The following is a 21,489-nucleotide window of genomic DNA, read 5'->3' as shown; positions in this document are numbered from 1 at the left end:
AAAGGTGACTTGTATTTAACTGACAGCAGTAAAAATGATGAAAAGAGCTTTAAAACACAGTTTTATATTAGTTGATTAAGAGCAATGCTAGGATATCTGTGAATTTGAGGAAATAAAAACACACACACACACACACACACACACACACACTCTCTCTCTCTCACGCTCTCACACACACACTATCACTCACACGTGGCTATATAAGTGCAATAATCTTGGATGCAACGTTAAACCCCATTTCACCTCTCCTCACCTGTTATGGCACACTGATAAACGATTGTTTATCACTCAAGCAGACATTCTTTACTCTGATCGTTGGTTTAAGTCCTGTTAGCACCATACCCGGTGTCATGGGTTTCACCAAAATGGTGAACGCCGTTCCTCCCACGTTCCTCCCACGTTCCTCACACAACAAGCTGTGATATAACTGAAATACTGTACAAACCAGCTCTAAACCCAACTCACTCACTTACTCTTGCTGACTGAGGTAGTGGGGTGGCCCAATGGTTATAGTGTTAGCTCATCCCGCCAAACAGCATTCCACACACATGTTCTGGGTCCTGCACTCGCAGAGCGATCTCAGCACTATGGCTGTCATAACTCCCGTACTCAAACAGAGACTAACGATAGTCGTAATTAAAGTTGTAAGATGACTGTGTGGAATGGGCGTCAGTAAGATGTCAATTGGTATTCACCTGTATAGGGCCAACAATTTGATATTCGGTGGGAGAGAGGGGGCTGGGATTTTGTCCCAAAATATTCTTGAAAAAAAATATATTTCTGCCACAAAAATTACATTTTCGGCAATCTGTCTTTTAGGAACAAATATTTCGTACAATATGGTTTTGCAGCTGTTGCTGAAAAGATATCTTGTCTGAATACAAAATGCAAGGGGTCATGATTTGGTTGACCTGTAGTTGAGTCTGCTGATCTATCAGCAAGACACCAGCATAGTGTACAGGTCCAAGGATCCACATTGCTCTTTTCTAGAAAGCAAACAAAAAATGAAATTCTGTCTTTAGAATTGTGAAGAAAAACAGTTGAAATTTTTTTATTTGTAAATCAAAATAAACAAAACAAATTTTGAAACGAAGCATTTCAAGGTCTAATATGGTTAACAAAACGGTTTACATTATGATCAGCCGTGCACTGCTTTGAAGTCTTACTTATAAAGTGTTCCGTGTTAAGATACACTCAGCCACGTCAGTAGGTTACTGTTACTGTAGTGTTTGATACTATATCTAGCTCCTAGATGGCCTTATAACCGGATCTCATATATTGCCGTTTATGTCATTAATTGCATTTTTCACCTTGTACAAACACTAGTGAGTGTGTTTTCTTTTTGCTTTTGCTTAGACTTGTCTGCACGGTCGGGTTCGGTGGGCAGTGTAAGTTCATGTTTTTATCCTACATCTTCTACGTTTATCTCTGTCAACAGTGTGTGTATCTTTTTAGATTTTTTATTTGCATTTTTATCAAAGACGAACTTTTTTATTCGTTGAATGTTGTTTTGCTTTGAAATCTCCATTTCCAATCAGTTGCAGCATCCCATGTAAGAAACTTTTTTTAAAAACTCAAAAGAAAAAGCTACCCGAAAATAATTTTCCTAGTAGTAACTGTATGTGCCATGTAAGAAACTGTTAAAGTTTTTGAATCAATCCCTTAAAAAAAATATTGGAGAAAATTTCAGAATCAATCCTAAAAAATATTGGACAAAATTTCAAAATCAATCCTAAAATATGTTGGAGAAAATTTTCAAATCAATCCCAAAAAATATTGGAGAAAATTTTCAAATCAGCCCTGGAAAGATGCTTTGGATTTTTTTTCGAATCAATCCGAAGCAAATATAGAGAGAAAACTTCCAAATCAGTCCTAAAGAATTTTGGGAGAAAGGTACAACTACCCATAATTCAATTTTTTGGTACTGATTTAATGAACGTCTAGAATATATTATTATTGATTTAATATTAACTAGAAAGTGTTAGTTATTTTGTAAAACAAAATTTGTCTTGTACTGTAATTTTATGACAACAGATCTAACTTGCGTTACTGTTCGTTAAAGATCATATTAAATCTTCATGCAGTGAGGGGGGCGGTCGGGTAGCCTAGTGGTTAAAGCTTTCGCTTGTTACACCGAAGACCCGGGTTCGATTCCTGACATGGGTACAATGTGTGAAGCACATTTCTGGTGTCCCCCGCCGTGATATTGTTGGAATATTGCTTAAAGCGGCGTAAAACCAAACTCACTCACTCATGCAGTGAGGGCTACAAGAGCCCAGATTCTATGTGTTTATTTTCAACGTCAGTTTTTGTGCAGATTGTATTTGAATTCAATTTCAATGTTCAGCACTTTAGTTGACTGTCAACACAAATCTCATTTGTCACTCTGCATGCTGACACATTTGAAATCCTCATTTATTTTTTTGGTCTCCAATTGGAATGTGGTTTTATTTAAGCAGTCCATTCAATTTCTTTATTTGCAGTCTGTTGAACAGAGATAAAAGTGAAAGACAATCCTCTGTCTGTGTCATGTAATTTCTTAAATGGTGTCTTGTAATTGTTAAAGTTTACATGTTTGTCACAGAGAGCTCTAATGTTTCATCACTCTGTTGTCCAGCCCAATTATGTTATCACCTTTAATGCACTGTTTAGTTTCTCATTGCAGAATTTTTAAGTTGTCAGCTCAATTTATGTTCTGTATAGAATGCTCATCGAAGCTTGTACTTGTATGCTTCCCGTTTCTATGGTTACAGTAGATGTGAATTAACAACAACCTTCTCAGCTTAATCACCTTCATCCTTTGCTTATGACAATGTCTTTGAATTGAGAATGTTTTAATATTGTTTTCAAAGTTGTAATGGATTTAAATATTAATTCAATTTAGTCAGATGTGAAAATATGTATGTTTTTCAGTTGTATCATCAGAAATTCAATTTGGCATGAATAATGTCAAATGTTATGTAATGTTATGTGAATTCCGACGACTCTTGTTCTCACACAAGACCACACATCGCATCTCCATGGCTTCAGTAATACTTTCCCCTCACATCCACCTCTGTCCCCAGTATTGGTCCACCTGTAGTTGAGGGGCCGATATTCTGCCCCAAGTTTAAAGCAAACGTGACGGTCTCTCTAGTGTGGTGGTTAGAGGTCTTCCCAGTGAACGGAAGTTCAAGGGTTCGATCTCATGGCTGCTTAATACCGTAAGACGTTAAAAGAGGGTACTTGTTGTTACCCTGCCTCATGCTTGGCATCAGGGGATAAAACCAGGACTGGTCGGCTTGGAATTATTATACTGTGTCTGTGTTAAACTGCAGAATAGTATCCCAGACTAGTACAAGCAGCCACACATGCATGTCACAATAAACATGCATTAACGATAGCTTGGTCACAACGAAGAGGATTACTTAATGCTCAATTTTACATTATTGCATTAAATGCAATGTTAAAACCAATGTGAGGGTCCACTGTATTTATCAATAAAAGAACTTCAACAAAATCCCAGTTCTGAACAAGATATAAAAACAAGCACTTGGTTTGGAGTCCAAGGAAAATCCTGGGGACACAGTCAAGCACAGGCTTGTCTGCTTCAGCCCTTGCACTACCTCTTGACATGAAACCCCCACTCCCTCCATGACCAGGAACCATATGGCTGTCAGTCAACTCCATAACAACCAACCACACAAGGATATAACTGAAATACTGCATACCTACAACCTGTCAGTTAAGTCCAAAACAACCAACCACACACGGATATAACTAAAATACAGCATACCTACAACCTGTCACTCAATTCCATAACAACCAACCACTCTGCGATATAACTGAAATACTACATACCTACAACCTGTCACTCAATTCCATAACAACCAGCCACACAAGGATATAACTGAAATACTGCATACCTACAACCTGTCACTCAATTCCATAACAACCAACCACACAAGGATATAACTGAAATACTGCATACTTACAACCTGTTAGTCAAGTCCAAAACAACCAGCCACACAAGGATATAACTGAAATACTGCATACCTACAACCTGTCAGTCAACTCCGTAACAACCAACCACTCTGGGATATAACTGAAATACTACATACCTACAACCTGTCTGTCAATTCCAAAACAACCAGCCACACAAGGATATAACTGAAATACTGCATACTTACAACCTGTTAGTCAAGTCCAAAACAACCAACCACACACGGATATAACTGAAATACTGCATACCAACAACCTGTTAGTCAAGTCCATAACAACCAACCACTCTGGGATATAACTGAAATACTACATACCTACAACCTGTCTGTCAATTCCAAAACAACCAGCCACACAAGGATATAACTGAAATACTGCATACCTACAACCTGTCTGTCAACTTCATAACAACCAGCCACACTGGGATATAACTGAAATACTGCATACCTACAACCTGTCAGTCAACTCCATAACAACCAACCACTCTGGGATATAACTGAAATACTGCATACCTACAACCTGTCTGTCAATTCCATGACCAACCACACACGGATATAACTGAAATACTTCATACCTACGACCTGTCAGTCAACTCCAAAACAACTAGCCACACTGGGATATAACTGAAATACTTCATACCTACAACCTGTCCTCTATTTCTCTCTTCATATCACGAATCCCAGCTTCTAACATACCCTAGTGTCAAAACTCACAGATGCACAAAAACACCTCTCTCCCATATATTCACAATTCAAATGTACTTGTTGGGTTTGGGTTGTAAGATTCTTAATATTTAATAATACCTATCATATGTAAGATATATATTTCATCTAATACATAAATATAGACACCATTCCTCATATCAAGTCATTCTGGGTAAAGAGATATAAAGTTTACACTTGTCAGGTAGATATATTGTGAATGTTTTGTTTCTCAGGCTGAAGATCAGGGAGATATCATCGATGACAGTTCCCCGGAGACACGGTCCCTGGACTCATTGTCCTCCGCTTCTTCTGGGGGGACGCCGGCCGACATAGCGTACCTGGCTTCTATATCTCATTGTGGTATGTATTGACGTTCCAGGGATAGGCTACAATCACTGATTGTTGGAGGAATGTTGGCAGACATAGCATACAGGACCTGTATCACATTGATGTGTATAATGGTGATCCAGGGATAGGCTGCAATCACTGATTGTTGGAGGACACCGGCGGACATAACGTACAGGACCTGTATCACATTGATGTGTATAATGGTGATCCAGGGATAGGCTACAATCACTGATTGTTGGAGGAATGCCAGCAGACATAACGTACAGGACCTGTATCACATTGATGTGTATAATGGTGATCCAGGGATAGGCTACAATCACTGATTGTTGGAGGAATGCCGGCGGACATAACGTACAGGACCTGTATCACATTGATGTGTATAATGGTGATCCAGGGATAGGCTACAATCACTGATTGTTGGAGGAATGCCGGCGGACATAACGTACAGGACCTGTATCACATTGATGTGTATAATGGTGATCCAGGGATAGGCTACAATCACTGATTGTTGGAGGAATGCCGGCGGACATAACGTACAGGACCTGTATCACATTGATGTGTATAATGGTGATCCAGGGATAGGCTACAATCACTGATTGTTGGAGGAATGCCGGCGGACATAACGTACAGGACCTGTATCACATTGATGTGTATAATGGTGATCCAGGGATAAGCTACAATCACTGATTGTTGGAGGAATGCCGGCGGACATAACGTACAGGACCTGTATCACATTGATGTGTATAATGGTGATCCAGGGATAGGCTACAATCACTGATTGTTGGAGGAATGCCGGCGGACATAACGTACAGGACCTGTATCACATTGATGTGTATAATGGTGATCCAGGGATAGGCTACAATCACTGATTGTTGGAGGACACCGGCGGACATAACGTACAGGACCTGTATCACATTGATGTGTATAATGGTGATCCAGGGATAGGCTGCAATCACTGATTGTTGGAGGACACCGGCGGACATAACGTACAGGACCTGTATCACATTGATGTGTATAATGGTGATCCAGGGATAAGCTACAATCACTGATTGTTGGAGGAATGCCGGCAGACATAACGTACAGGACCTGTATCACATTGATGTGTATAATGGTGATCCAGGGATAGGCTGCAATCACTGATTGTTGGAGGGCTGTTATTATGAAACAGTTTTCAATGCTTCAAATTTTATCTTATCCTGACTCATACTTATTGCTTATCTCTCTCTCTTCCGAATAGGTAGTGGAAACGTCCTGTGCTGTTCCCAAAGAACAGAGAAAACAGCTCACCCAAACGCACCCTCACTCTGCGCATGCGCACCGGAACCATGTGACCAAGCCCATTAACTCATCACTCTCTCTTTTTCGCGCCATCTTGGCAGCTGGAAATTTTTTCTGTGCATCATAATCCAAGCTTTCCATAAAAATTAACCCTTTTTAACAAAATCTTTTGCTTGGATTATCTTCTGTGATATTCTATACATCATATCTAACGATTTTTTTATATATTTGGCATTAGAATTTTTCGTAATTTGGACTCAAATGCAGCCCCTATCGGAGATCATGAAAACATGTAACCAATGTAAATTACGTTTTTCAGATTCGGACCCTCATCCAACCTGTACCAGCTGCACAGTACAGAACTGCACAGCAGAGAATAGATGCAAATTCTGCACCCCTTTGGGGAAGGAAGAATTTAGTAATTATCTTTTTGCAGTGCTGAGGGAAAAGATGGATCTTAAACGACGCGAGTCATCACGCTCGTTATCATCCACGGAGACGGCTAAAAGTAAGAAGAGGCGAGAATACGCCCTGCCCTTCGTCAGAGGAATTCGATTTGATGTTATTCAAATTATCCCGCTGAATATGATGCAGTCATCTTACTTCCTCGTCTACCAGTAAGAAGTCTAGAGGGTCTAAGAATAAACAGACTTCATCCGCAGTCATGAAGGGGGTTTCAAGAAAATCAGCTGTTTCTTCTAGCCAGAAGAAAGCCTGCGCGCAGACAATTACGTCCGCACAACCCCAGAGGTTCTCTCAGCCCGCAGTGTCATCCAATTCGGTTACAAATACAACCGATATATACCTAAATCCAGACCTTCGCGCAGATACCGGCCTTCGCGCAGCCCAACACAACAATTACGCAATCCTCTACCTTCGCGCAGGCGGTTAATCAACAAGAGTATACACAGACGCCAGCATTCACGCAGGCTCCCGCCTTCGTGCAGCCTTCAACGTTTACACTGCCAACTACTTTCACGTAGCCTACCTTTGTTACACACGGTACTTTGCTAACGCCTGCTATTAATACAGATGTGATAGCAAATATCACACAACAAGTCGTAATGGCTATGCAACAACAAATGTGTAAACAACCTGGCACGCAGTCGACTACCTCTTCACACAATAGCTCGCAGATGTCGCAGCCCTTCATTTGCGGCTCCAAATCGCTACGCCTCCTATCGAGGATATGTTCGAGCCCCCTCAAAATGAGGACACATCGGGGGGAAAATTACCCTTCAATTTATGAGGATCATGAATTAATGGCGTGGATTACAGATAGACTGCCGATATCAGCGTCAAGAAATTCTTCTCCCACTGATACATACTGTATCAAAGGGGACGATATAGACACACTAACCATCCCACCGATTAAACCAATCTCCAACCTTGCAGAGAATCTTAATGTTTCTTTTGCGAAAGCCACGAAATCACAAGGACTTCAAATACCGAGCTTTAATTCTAAGAAATTCCTCATGCACGCCATGTCGCAATTTCTTCGCTCACCGGAGATTGATGAAGATTACTCACTCATGTCAGACTCCAATAGTAAAATATCTTATCGCATTGAGGATAAGAAAATTGCACAACTTGATATGACTGCAAGACATGCATTCTTTGGACAAGCGATGTCACGCGCTATGAGCCTCCGAACGACCGCGAAAGAATGCTACTTTCAGCTGTCAAGAAAAATCAAGAAATTATTTCTGATCATATGAGTTCAGTGTCGGCAGGTTTAACACTACTACAGCGACAAGGTCTTATAAATAATTCTAATTGGTATACTATACCAAAGAATTATTAAGACAACCCTGGGAGGCCCCAACCATTTTTAATGGTAACATACGCAAAATCAACAATGAAGTGCTTTAAGACTCCAAAGATCATATGCTGATCAAGTCAGTTCAGACTATGAATTCTATGTATCATCAATCCATGCAGAAAACCTGATTCAAAAGCTGTATGACGGGCATTCATAAAGCTAAAGAGAAAACGCTCGTACAAATACAGAGGCGGGAAATCATCTGCTTTTCGCACGTCACGTGATGCCGACCGCGGCCGGGGCCGCAGATCGAGGTGATCTCGCAATATTACCGGCGAAGATGGGCTTTTGAACGACAGGGAACTCCCCCCACCAGCCGTGTACAGCACTCCCCAGTAGTCGGAAGATTGGCAAGATATTTGATGAATGTGGGACATTCTAGGAGACGAATTTGTTTCCAACTTTCTAAGAAAGGGCTACGCGCCGACTTTACTCAAGAAATCCCCGTTATCTCGCAAGCCACCGGAAATACCTTATCGGAAAGAATTGTTGCCAAAGTTAACTGAAGCAATCAACTCACGTCTCAACAAGGACGCAGTCGAGATAATTCATCCAGAATTACTAACGCCGGATTTCTATTCGCCGATCTTTTTGGTTCTCAAAAAGAATTCAAACGGAAAGTTTCGTTTGATTTACAACATGAGAAAATTCAACAAGAAATACCTCCCAAAACCGGAGGATTTCAGAATGATTCAACAAATGATAGCACGACTATCTCGGAAGCATCGATCTACAGGATGCTTACCTACACATTCCCATAAAACTGACTTTCAGGAAATATTTACGTTTCCTCTTTGAAGGACAACATTACCAGTTGGCGGTCCTGCCCTTTGGAATTTCCACAGCCCCGTGGCTAATTACACGAGTGACCAAACCAATTGTGACATTTTTTCACAAGGGAATTTGTTGTGCTTTTTACCTAGACGATGGGATATAAGCCCATCAATCAACAGAACTACTCAGACTACAACTAAATTTCACCCTGAAATTATTAACACAACTGGGTTGGTTAATAAATTTTCAGAAGTCTGATCTACAACCATCTCATGACCTCAAATTTCTGCGAATCAGATTTCTAACCAATCAGAATCTGATAATGGTACCAGAAGATTGGTGGATAAAAATCAAGACTTGTTTGCCAACAGCAATTTACAAGAAAATCTCAGTCAACCAATGGCAAGTGATACTAGGCTGACTCACGTCAGCCCAAGCGTGGACGGTCTGAGGCAGACTACACTTACGCCCTATTCAGAGATTTCTAAATCCATACCTAGAGTACCAGGATTTAAAACTGCAACTACCACAAACATTGAGGAAACACCTCTTATGGTGGACAGTGAAATCGAACGTTTGCGCAGGAACTTGTTTAAACAAGCCGGATTACAACAACCACCTATTCGTGGACGCCTCACCTCAAGGCTGGGGAGCTCACTTCAGTAGAGAAGTAACAGCAGGCCTATGGTTAGAAGCAGAAAAGCTCTATCACATCAATTATCTGGAATGTGAGGCAGTAATCCGTGCATTATTTCACTGGGGCCCCACAGTTAAGAAACCAACGTCTGATGATCAGAACAGACAATTCAACTGTGGCATTCAATATAAACCTTGACCCTACTGAAGTTGACATTTCAACTTTACGAGCTAGTAGACAATCTGAACTTAACAATAAAGACGAGACATATACCAGCAGTGGCAAATGTCTTAGCAGACGCCTTCACCAGACCAGCCAAACCATCACCGACAGAATGGAAGCTACACCCAGAAGCATTCCAACTGGCTATAAAAGAAAAAGGTTGCCCATTAGATAGACCTATTCGCAACCAGATTCAACAATCAGATAACAACATTTGTGTCACCAGTGCCAGACCCACTAGCTTGGTCAGTCGATGCTCTGTCAATATCATGGGAGGGACTAAACGCGTATGCGTTTCCTCCACCAGCTGTGATACCACAGATATTACAAAAGATCCTACACACGAGCAGCCTACAACTGCTTTTGGTAGCGCCTTACTGGCCGGCGAGAACGTGATTTCCAGATCTCGTCGAACTAGCAGGAAATTCAATATTAAATCTTCTAAACTGGTCAAATCTACTGCTACATCCTCACTCCAATCAGGTCCATCCAAGACCAGATCTATACGAACTTCACGTATGGAGCATATCAAGAGCAGTCTCGTTAAAAGAGGATATTCCATGAGAGCAGCTAAGGTAGTCTCCTTAGCACTTCGTAGATCAACGAGATCGTAGAAAAGTTTTGACCAGTTTGCAACATCCAAGGGTTTTTCTGCAGCCAAAGCTACCATACCACAAGTAGCAGATTACCTATGTCACTTACGAAGTACAAGGAATCTTAAAGGTTCGACACTGGGCACTTATTTGGCCGCTATCAGTTCTGTACTGACAATGGCTAACAGGATAAAACTTACTAAAGTTCCCGAGATGATAGCCCTACTCAGATCCTTCAGACTTGAAGACCAACAGAAAAGATTTAGACCTAAATATAGCGCTACAACATCTAACCAGTGATGCATACGAACCGCTCCAACAGGCCGACTTTGAACACCTGACGCAGAAAACCCTATTTCTTCTGGCATTAGCTACGGCAGCCAGAATGTCTGAAATCCACGCGATAGACTTCAATCGCATCACATTTGACAGTGGTAACAACTCATCAGCGCACCTTGGCTTAAGATGGGACTTTATTGCAAAGAACCAGTTACCAGGCCAACCAGACAGACAAGTCCATGTTCCGGCTCTTTCCTCCGTCCTTGGTGCAGAGGATACAGAGGATATATCACTATGCCCAGTCAGAGCCTTAAGATTATACCTACAAAAGTCTAAAACCTAAAAGACAAGGTTTTAAGAGACTATTTATTCCTTTATTAAGGAATACACACACAGAGGTATCCAGAACAACTATCTCATTTTAGATGAGAGCTGTTATTCTCAGAGCATACAGAGCAGTGGGATTGGACCCCCCTTCAGCCTCCAACCCTCACGAAGTAAGAGCCTTAACCTCAACTTTGGCACTTTACGGCAACTGCTCCATAACAACTATTATGGAAGGCTGTTTCTGGAAATCAGATACAGTTTTCGCCAATCACTACCTCAGAGACCTTGCTACAGAAGACTTAGCTGGTATTCACCAATTCGGACCTTTAGTTGTGGCCCAACTACTCACGAATCCTACCAGGGACATTAGAAGATCACTCTCACCCAATATCACGTAGACTTGTTGACGTCAGGTTACTGTTCCATAACCAACGACTGAGAGTCCATGCCCCCTGTTTTACTATGTAATTCAGCACATGAGTGAGAAATGATTGTGTTAAGATTATTGCTCTTCTCTTAACACTTTAATCATTTAAGGTGAACAAGATTTTAATCTTAGAAACCTTATAACTCCACAAATCTATATGATTTACTTCCATTTTGCTGCTCACAAAAAAGGAAGGTGGTCCCCAAATAAAGAATTTACACAGAAGATTAACAACGTTCCTATGGGGTTTATAGAACAGATCGACGTTAATCACACATACAGGTGGAACCCACCACCTACTGTGAGATTCAAGCAATAAGTATGAGTCAGGATAAGATAAAATATGTATTTTTTAGAGTAAAAATATCATTTATACTTATCCTGACTCATACAAATGAGTACCCTCCCGGCCTTCCCCTCTTTCCACTGATGTGTTATGGACCATTAAGTAGGAAATAAGAGTGAGTGAGTGAGTGAGTTGGGTTTAACGCCGCTTTTAACAGTATTCCAGTTATATCACGGCGTGTCAGCTTAATGTGGGAGGAAAGCCCGAAGTGATGCAGATCTTAGACGTTTACCACTTCGGTAAAACCCACGAGCACGGGTATGGTGCTGACAAACCTAGAAACATAATCGGGGTGAACCGGGATTCGAACCCACAATCATAGGTTTCTGGCGTGCCCAAGGGACGCAACCCTGCTAAGCGAATCGCGGCGCCTTAGACGACTGGGCCACCCGTGCCCCCTAGGAAATAAGAGAGAGTGATGAGTTAATGGGCTTGGTCACATGATTCCGGTGCGCATGCGCAGAGTGAGGGTGCGTTTGGGTGAGCTGTTTTCTCTGTTCTTTGGGAACAGCACAGGATGTTTCCACTACCTATTCGGAAGAGAGAGAGATAAGCAATAAGTAGGAGTCAGGATAAGTATAAATGATATTTTTACTCTAAAAAATACATTTTTGCTTCAAACTGGGACAGGATAAAACTGATAGAAAATGTAAACATTGTTAACATCTTTGTCTTGTTCAAGTACAACTAGCTGCAAACTCTGCATCTTCCCGAGGCAAGTGAGTTAACTGACTTTAAAAGTCCAGTTCCCACCATGCCGAACTAGGCTGGTATTATGGAGTTACATTTTGGCATAGTCCAATCAAAATCACGCACTGAAATTGAAATCCGGTTCGTAAACTGTCGTGCAGATTTCGGTCAATTACAGGATTTGCAAAGCTTGTGCACCGCCAACTCGTTGTCAGCAGATATTTTCCAAATCTTTTCATGTTTTTAATCATGGTGCTCACGTGATTTGATGCACTTTGCGATGTAAGACCCGTTCTATCACAATGTAGAACTTGATTATCAATCAGATCGTCCTGACTGGGCGCAACCATTTTGTGTGAAGCAAACTCAAGTGATACGAGAGGTGGAATCTGATTGGTTCATAGGAGAGGCTTAGAAGGGACATAACTGGTAATAGCCACTGGTGGCGCTACGATCGAGCCCAGTAATTCCAGCCTAGTTTTAAAGTCAGTTAACTCTCTTGCCTCGGGAAGATGCAAACTCTGAGGACTAGCTTAAGGTTTGAACTCTGTTACAGTCTAAAAGAGCTCTGACTTAATATTGTGGCTGTTGCAGGTATTGTGAAGGAGTCCGGCAAGTCATACGCTGTGTTTGCTGTGACGGTGAAGAAGCGATTGAGGGGGGTGGAGGAGGAGGACATCTGGGACGTGTATCGACGTTACAGCGACTTCCACGACCTCAACATGCTGCTCATAGAAAGGGTAGGTCAAACAGAGGTCATTGGAGGTAGAACTTTGGAGGTAGATGAGGTAGTCGGTGGTCGTAAGAGGCGACTTGATGGATTGGGTCGTCTCACTCGGTGACTTTGTTGGTTTTGTGTCACGCACCAACAGCATGGATTGTTGCTCACAAAATTGATTTCTGGATTCTCTGGTCTGGACTGGATTATTTACAGCCGCCATCATATAGCTGGAATATTGCAGAGTGTGGCATTAAACAACAAACAAAACAGCTAGGAAGGATCAGATGGTCAGGCTGTGTGACTTGGCTGATTGTGTGTCAGCCTATCCCAATTGTTATTGGGGGGCAATTGCGATCAGCATTTCGATCCATCCATCTGTCTGTCCTCCTCCCGTTTTCCATTTCCAGAGCTTAACTCCAAACATGTTGAATATTTCTTGATGAAACTTGCAATACAGATCAGTGTATTAATGAACTGGTGCCTTTTTATGATTTGGGATTTTTGAAAATACTGAACAGCAATATTTTTTTCTTCACTCAACTGAAAGTATCCATAGGCAATCCAAACTCCATTTCTGAATTGCACCAGATCTGGGGGATATGTCGTCTCCTGATGACTCTAGTTGCTCATGCATACAGTCACTAGTTTGCAGATTAGCAGATTAGATTATTTACTATTGAACTGCGACAGATGCAATGTACCATGAATATTGTTGACTGCACTATCAGACAAAATACTGATTTTTAACAGCTGAAGGTGGCACGGGTGGCCCAGTCGTCTAAGGCGGCGCAATTCACTGTGCAGAGGCACGCCAGAAACCTATGATTGTGGGTTCGAATCCCGGTGCGCCCCAATTATGTTTCTAGGTTTGTCAGCACCATACCCGTGCTCATGGGTTTCACGGAAGTGGTAAACGTCTGAAACCTGCATCACATCAGGCTTTCCGCCCACATTAAGCTGACACGCCGCGATATGCCTGGAATAATGTTAAAAGTGGCATTAAACCCAACTCACTCACTCACTTAACAGCTGAATGTTTGGAAGTGAATGAAGGTGGGCTACAGTGCCGTGGTATTTCTCTCAGTTTCCAGAATGGATTGGACCTCATCTGCCTCCCAAGACGTTAGTGAAGAACACAAGCAAGGACTTCCTGGAGAAACGGAGAAAAGCTTTGGATGCTTACTTCAGGGTGGGTACTCTTACTTCAGCGTGGTACTCTTACTTCAGGGTGGTACTCTTACTTCAGGGTGGGTACTCTCACTTCAGGATGGGTATCCTTACTTCAGGGTGGTACTCTCACTTCAGGGTGGGTACTCTTACTTCAGGGTGGGTACTCTTACTTCAGGGTGGGTACTCTTACTTCAGGGTGGGTACTCTTACTTTAGGGTGGGTACTCTCACTTCAGGGTGGGTACCCTTACTTCAGGGTGGTACTCTTACTTCAGGGTGGTACTCTTACTTCAGGGTGGGTACTCTCACTTCAGGGTGGGTACTCTTAATTCGAGGTGAGTACTCTTACTTCAGGGTGGTACTCTTACTTTAGTGTGGTACTCTCGCTTCAGGGTGGTACTCTCACTTCAGGGTGGTACTCTCACTTCAGGGTGGGTACTCTTACTTCAGGGTGGGTATCTTTACTTCAGGGTGGGTACTCTTACTTCAGGGTGGTACTTTCACTTCAGGGTGGGTACTCTAACTTCAGGGTGGGTACTCTAACTTCAGGGTGGTACTCTTACTTCAGGATGGGTACTGTTACTTCAGGGTGGTACTCTTACTTCAGGGTGGGTACTCTCACTTCAGGGTGGGTACTCTTACTTCAGGGTGGGTACTCTCACTTCAGGGTGGGTACTCTCACTTCAGGGTGGGTACTCTTACATCATGGTGGGTACTGTTACTTCAGGGTGGGTACTCTTTCTTCAGGGTGGTACTCTCACTTCAGGGTGGTACTCTTACTTCAGGGTGGGTACTCTCACTTCAGGGTGGGTACTCTTACTTCAGGGTGGGTATCTTTACTTCAGGGTGGTACTCTTACTTCAGGGTGGTACTCTCACTTCAGGATGGGTACTCTTACTTCAGGGTGGTACTCTTACTTCAGGGTGTGTACTCTCACTTCAGGGTGGTACTCTTACTTCAGGGTGGGTACTCTCACTTCAGGGTGGGTACTCTCACTTCAGGGTGGGTACTCTCACTTCAGGGTGGGTACTCTCACTTCAGGGTGGTACTCTTACTTCAGGGTGGTACTCTTACTTCAGGGTGGTACTCTCACTTCAGGGTGGGTACTCTTACTTCAGGATGGGTACTCTCACTTCAGGGTGGGTATTCTTCAGGGTGGTACTCTTACTTCAGGGTGGGTACTCTCACTTCAGGGTGGGTACTCTCACTTCAGGGTGGGTACTCTCACTTCAGGGTGGGTACTCTTACTTCAGGATAGGTACTCTTACTTCAGGATGGGTACTCTTACTTCAGGGTGGTACTCTTACTTCAGGGTGGGTACTTTTACTTCAACTCACTCGTTCACTCGTTCACGCACTTTGTTACAGGGCCTGCTGAAACCAGACATGTGGACCAAGTTTCCTGGAATGGAGGAACTGGTCATACAGTTCTTGGCACCCGGTCTCTGGGAGAAACACAAGAGTGATCTTGCCAGAAAGGTTAGTCATGCATGTTTAAGTACACAGTTCTAGGCCCATTGACCCCATGGGGATTCCAGGTTAAAATAGCAACCTATGCTGAAGTAAAAGCGGTCGCTTAATGAATCAGGTGCTCATACTCCTTACTTGTGTGTCATCACACCTGATGGCATGGATCGTTGCTCACAATATCAGTCACTGGATTGTATGGTCCAGACTGCGGTATTTACAGGCCACTGTCATACAACTGGAATATTGCTGAGTGCAGCGTTACACAACAAACACTGGCTTTTTCAGATGGACACGATCGTCAACCCGCTGAAGACGTCCATGAAGAATGTCAGCAATGCTGTCAAGAGTATCGATGGGATGAGGACAGGCAATAATGTGAGTGGGTTTAGAGTAACCATGGCAACTCGTTTCATGTAGTCCGACCATCTTTGTTAAATACTTTAGGTCAATAAACAAAACTAATCATGGTGAAAAGAAAAATGTAAAATGTAAAATGTAAAATTAAAAAATAATTCAGAATACGAATTTGAAAGTATTTACAATAATAGTGCTAATGATGATAATAGCATATTTTAAGAAAACAGTATTTATATAACATTTACCAACATAAAGAAAGTTTCACATAGAATAAGAAAACTATTTCTTCCAGCCTCGGAAGAAGACATAAGAAGACATTTTGTTAGTCCTCATGTTCTATTTCGTTAACGAATGTTATTTCTGCCTTACACTTAATGTGTAGTTTGTGACACCAGAAAGAATAATAAGCTGCATCACGAAGACTGAACTTTTCAAAAGTGATTGCCTGTTTTGCTTGACCATATATTTACAAATGTATGAAGCATGTTGTGTGAACATGGTTGTTGAAATAAACTTTCTAAACATTTTTGATAAATCAAGCAAATTATGAAATGGTTTCATCTCAAATATTTTTGGTTCTTCCACAGGGGGAACTGCGGGATGGCTTCAACAGTGGTAAAGTTGGGGCCGGACTACAAGGCTCAGATGTGAGTCTCATAGGGTCATTGTGACACAACCTCATACTCAATAGAGGGGGCACGGGGGACCCAGTCGTCTAAGGCTCTGCAATTAGCTGTGCAGAGTTGCGTCCCTTGGGCACGCCAGAACCTCCTATGATTGTGGGTTCGAATCCTGGTTCGCCCTGATTATGATTCTAGGTTTGTCAGCACCATACCCGTGCTCGTGGATTTCACCAAAGTGGTAAAGGTCTGAGACCTGCTTAGCTTCGGGCTTTCCTCCCACATTAAGCTGACACGCCGTGATATAACTGGAATACTGTGTATTTATTTTATTTTGATTGATCATGCCGAATAATATTGTTATGATTACTAAGGCTAAAAGAATAGAAGTCTTGGTTCTCAGGCACCTGCGGCCTGTTTTGTTTTTATTTCCATTTTCAAAAAAATATAAAAATCCTAATAATTAAACACAATGCACAAAAAATTGGAAATGGAAACAAAAACGGAACGTGCAATGAACTTCAAGGTGATGTGGGCAGTGCCTGAGAACCAAGATTATAAATTGTTTTGAGCCTAATGTAAATTGATTTCAGGTTACTGAGATTTTTTATATCACATTCATGTCACAGATTTTAGTTTTTAAAATCTTGCAATGATGTCGGTATCATTCTGAAGCATGAAAGCTCTTGTAATGCATATTGAGATGTTACGTGAAGGTACAGAAGTTGCCATGTTTACCAACAGACGGAAGACAACATCCCGCTCCGCATCATGCTGCTCCTTATGGATGAAGTGTTCGACCTGCGGCACAAGAACCAGTGGCTTCGTCGTCGTATGGTGGCCATTCTACGGCAACTCATCAAGGCCACCTTCGGGGACATGATCAACAGGTAGGCAGAGGACTGTACCTTCCAAGCCATGCTTAAAAGTACTTTTAGTTCTAGTTTTACATAGTTTTGAAGTCAGTATGTCAACTCTTTGACAGAACACTTGTGTGTTGTTTATACTTTATACTTCCAAACCAGTGGACCCGTGAAGATTCCGGGGTAGAATCGGTCCTCAGCAACCCATGCTTGCCGTAAAAGGCGACTATGCTTGTCGTAAAAGACGTCTAACGGGATCAGGGGGTCAGGCTCACTGACTTGGTTGATACATGTCATCGATCCCAATTGCGTGGATCAATGCTCATGATATCAATCACTGGATTGTCTGGCCCAGACTCGACTATTTACAGACTGCCGTCATATAGCTGGAATATTGCTGAGTGCGGCGTTAAACAACAAACCAACCAACCAACCAAACCAGTGAGTTATCTCAACTCGCTCAATCAGGGTCCAAACCCTTAAGCTACTCCTCAGGGAGTTCAATGGCAAAGCCTACAGTTTTAGCAGGGGTACCTGGAACATCCTCGGATGCTGTCCCATGATGCCATGTGACCTGCACTGCCCAGTTTCTGTATCTTCTCAACCTTGGTTCACACAGCAGCATGCAACATTGCTCACTTGCCAAGTTTCCTCATCGTAACCCTGTGCTTGGATTTGTGGCCAAGTTTGCTCATCGTAACCCAGTGCTTGGATTTGTGGCCAAGTTTGCTCATTGTAACCATGTGCTTGGATTTGTGGCCAAGTTTGCTCATCGTAACCCTTTGCTTGGATTTGTAGCCAAGTTTGCTCATTGTAACCATGTGCTTGGATTTGTGGCCAAGTTTCCTCATCGTAACCCTATGCTTGGATTTGTGGCCAAGTTTGCTCATTGTAACCCTTTGCTTGGATTTGTGGCCAAGTTTGCTCATTGTAACCATGTGCTTGGATTTGTGGCCAAGTTTGCTCATTGTAACCCTTTGCTTGGATTTGTGGCCAAGTTTGCTCATTGTAACCCTATGCTTGGATTTGTGGCCAAGTTTGTACATTTCAACCCTATGCTTGGATTTGTGGCCAAGTTTGCTCGTTGTAACCCTATGCTTGGATTTGTGGAAAAGTTTGCTCGTTGTAACCCTATGCTTGGATTTGTGGCCAAGTTTGCTCATCGTAACCCTGTGCTTGGATTTGTCCCAACTACCACACTAAAGTCCTAACTCTTGGGTTGCTGAAGACCCATTCTACCCGGGGTCTTCACAGTTCGGGCCATGTGCGCAGGTCACATAGCACCGCATGACAGCATTCAAGGAAGGCTGTTACAGGTAGTGGCCATTTCCCTATTCCCTTTTGTGTCTAACACAACAGCTTAGCTCAACTGGTCATAGCATACAGTGATGTGTCATCTATCCCACTTGGGGGCACAGGTGGCCAGGCGTCTCAGGTGACGCAATTCGCTGTGCAGAGTTGGGTCCCTTGGACAAGCCATAAACCTATGGTTGTGGGTTCGAATCCTGGTTCGCCCCGATTATTTTTCTAGGTTTGTCAGCACTGTACCCGGGTTTCACCGAAGTGGTAAACGTCTGAGACCTGCATCACTTCGGGCTTTCCTCCCACATTAAGCTGGAATACTGTTAAAAGCGGTGTAAAACCCAACTCACTCACTCACTCTATCCCACTTGTTTTTTTCTCTTACACCTATTGTCATGTTTACTGTTTTCAGGAAAATAGTAGATCACGTGAACTGGATGACATCAGCAGAGCAGATGGCAGAGTACATCAAAACATTCAGGTAAACTGCATTGTCTCCCTTGATCATACACTTCTTGCGGACATGTTTTTAGCTCACCTTGACATCCTGAGCTTACGTTATGGGTATTTGTCAGTCTGTCCGCCCATTAGAACTGAACATAAAATCTCATCTACTGAACGTATCATTGTCAGTTTTACATAGCATTTTCCACATGTCTTCTTCAATTTAATACTTTTCATTTTGAAACATTCAAACCATTAGATTTTCAAGGTCACTGAATACTTATTTGAATCGTAAAAAAACGAAAGTGTCAAATTATATAGGCTGGTTTAACTAATAACTTTAATAAGCTTATAGTGTTTAACTACAGGACCAGATTATTTGAGTTAACTACAGTATAGGATTATATGGTTTAACTACAATTTAAGATTTATATGGTTTAACTACGGTATAGGATTATATGGTTCAAATACAATTTAAGATTATATGGTTTAACTACAGTATGGGATTATATGGTTTAACTACAATATAGGATTATATGGTTTGAGATATTTTGGTGTTAATGACTACCGTATTTTCTTGAGTATAGTGCGCACTTTTTTTCGAAAAAACACAGCTGTGTAGAAGGGGGTGCGCATTATACACGAATTATGAGTTTAGATGGTTTTTTCCCCCATGGAAAAACATTACCGCGAGCACGAAACACCGGAAAAACCATGTCAACAAATCCATACTGAAGTACGCAAAATAATTATGTAATTACACTGTCTGTCTATAAAAAGTGTTCTTTGTATTTCTGGACTTATGTTTGTAACTTACTTTATTAATTTTATTCAAAATTTCTTATAATATTGTTTTTATTAATTTCGGCGAAATCGTGTGTGAAGCGATCGGAAGATCGCACAACTCACCGTTATTAACAGCAACCACGGTCAGAATACCGCTATTGACGCCTTGAAACGAACTTTAGTTGACAGAGAATGGATACAAATATCATAAATGACATACTTTGACTCGTTAAAAGTCATATTTGTTTTTGTTTGACGATTCTATGTCAACATGAAATTCTCGCGCTCACGTGATCCCGTGCGCGTGAGCCTTGACGGTGACTGGTCAGACATGTTCCATGTAAAAAATAATACCCGGGAATAGCGATCAGCTGCTTCGCTTAGGGTTATTATTATTTTAAATATGTTTAGTAAAGGCTGCATATAATTAAGAAAATAATGGAATATATTATTCCTGATAAATAAAATAGTTTCAGATACAATTGTTGCCGATCCTTGCATTAAAAACTCTATAAAGTTATATCATTGGGTGTGTCTTGACCGAATCACCGGTCGATTCCAAGAAAACGTGTGTACAGCTGATTGCTGTTTCCGGCTTAGTTTACGAGAAAATACACAAGGTAATCTTAATCCCTAGATATAAAACAATGCCTAGCAGAACAATCAATACTATTTAAACGGTAAATAAACATGTCTGGTGATTTTTTATCTCAAATTTCGAATTTGTACTGACGAAGTTTCTCAGCACCCGTTCGTTTGCCGGACTTCGCTGAAAGGGTACGGTGTAAATTTTTTCTGCGCATAATATTCAAATTTCTTTTTTTCCAAAATATTGAACCCGCTAGAGGGGGGTGCGCATTATACATGGGTGCGCACTATACTCAAGAAAATATGGTACTTAATACTTGAGTAAACAATACTTGAATACTCATACTTGAATAATCAGTACTTGAATACTCAATATTTGAAAACTCAATACTTTAATACTCAGTACTTGAATTCTCAATACTTGAATACTCAATAACACTCCAAGATGTTTTTCAGGGATTCCTTCTGGCCCAGCGGTCAACTGGCTGAGCCACGCCCAACACGTGACGAGAACACCATGATGAGAACACGGGTTCTGTGCAAAGCCAAGATGCTGGGCAGTGTGTCAGGTATGTGTTGTAGTAGCCACTCACTCACTCATTCCAATCACTCGCCCACCAAACAAACCCCTCCCACTCATCCACCAGACTTCTAAGGCACTGCACTTCGATGTGCAGAGGTACGTACGACACACAAGAAACCTTTGATTTGGGGTTTGAATTCCAGTTCGCCCCGTTTGTGTTTC

General features: G+C 41.9%; 1 protein-coding gene and 1 pseudogene across 2 annotated transcripts in view; both read left to right on the top strand.

Annotated features, from left to right (window-relative positions):
• Positions 1-21,489, top strand: part of LOC139464891 (sorting nexin-13-like) — a 57,159-nt gene that overhangs the window by 32,813 nt on the left and 2,857 nt on the right. Inside the window, exons 17-26 of one of the 2 annotated variants that reach the window (XM_071246467.1) lie at positions 1,357-1,388; positions 4,916-5,042; positions 13,020-13,165; positions 14,231-14,335; positions 15,683-15,793; positions 16,070-16,159; positions 16,729-16,788; positions 17,506-17,651; positions 19,339-19,407; positions 21,201-21,313. In XM_071246467.1, coding sequence (XP_071102568.1) covers positions 1,357-1,388; positions 4,916-5,042; positions 13,020-13,165; positions 14,231-14,335; positions 15,683-15,793; positions 16,070-16,159; positions 16,729-16,788; positions 17,506-17,651; positions 19,339-19,407; positions 21,201-21,313 — 999 coding nt within the window. The remainder of the gene's footprint in view (positions 1-1,356; positions 1,389-4,915; positions 5,043-13,019; positions 13,166-14,230; positions 14,336-15,682; positions 15,794-16,069; positions 16,160-16,728; positions 16,789-17,505; positions 17,652-19,338; positions 19,408-21,200; positions 21,314-21,489) is intronic. The other variant, XM_071246468.1, reaches the window with a different exon arrangement.
• Positions 9,790-11,060, top strand: LOC139464892 (uncharacterized; annotated as a pseudogene).

The sequence above is a fragment of the Haliotis cracherodii genome, unplaced genomic scaffold (assembly GCF_022045235.1).
Source record: "Haliotis cracherodii isolate W230 unplaced genomic scaffold, xgHalCrac1.p SCAF_17, whole genome shotgun sequence".
Classification (NCBI taxonomy): Eukaryota; Metazoa; Mollusca; class Gastropoda; order Lepetellida; family Haliotidae; genus Haliotis; species Haliotis cracherodii.
This window is presented reverse-complemented; position numbering and strand designations above follow the sequence as displayed.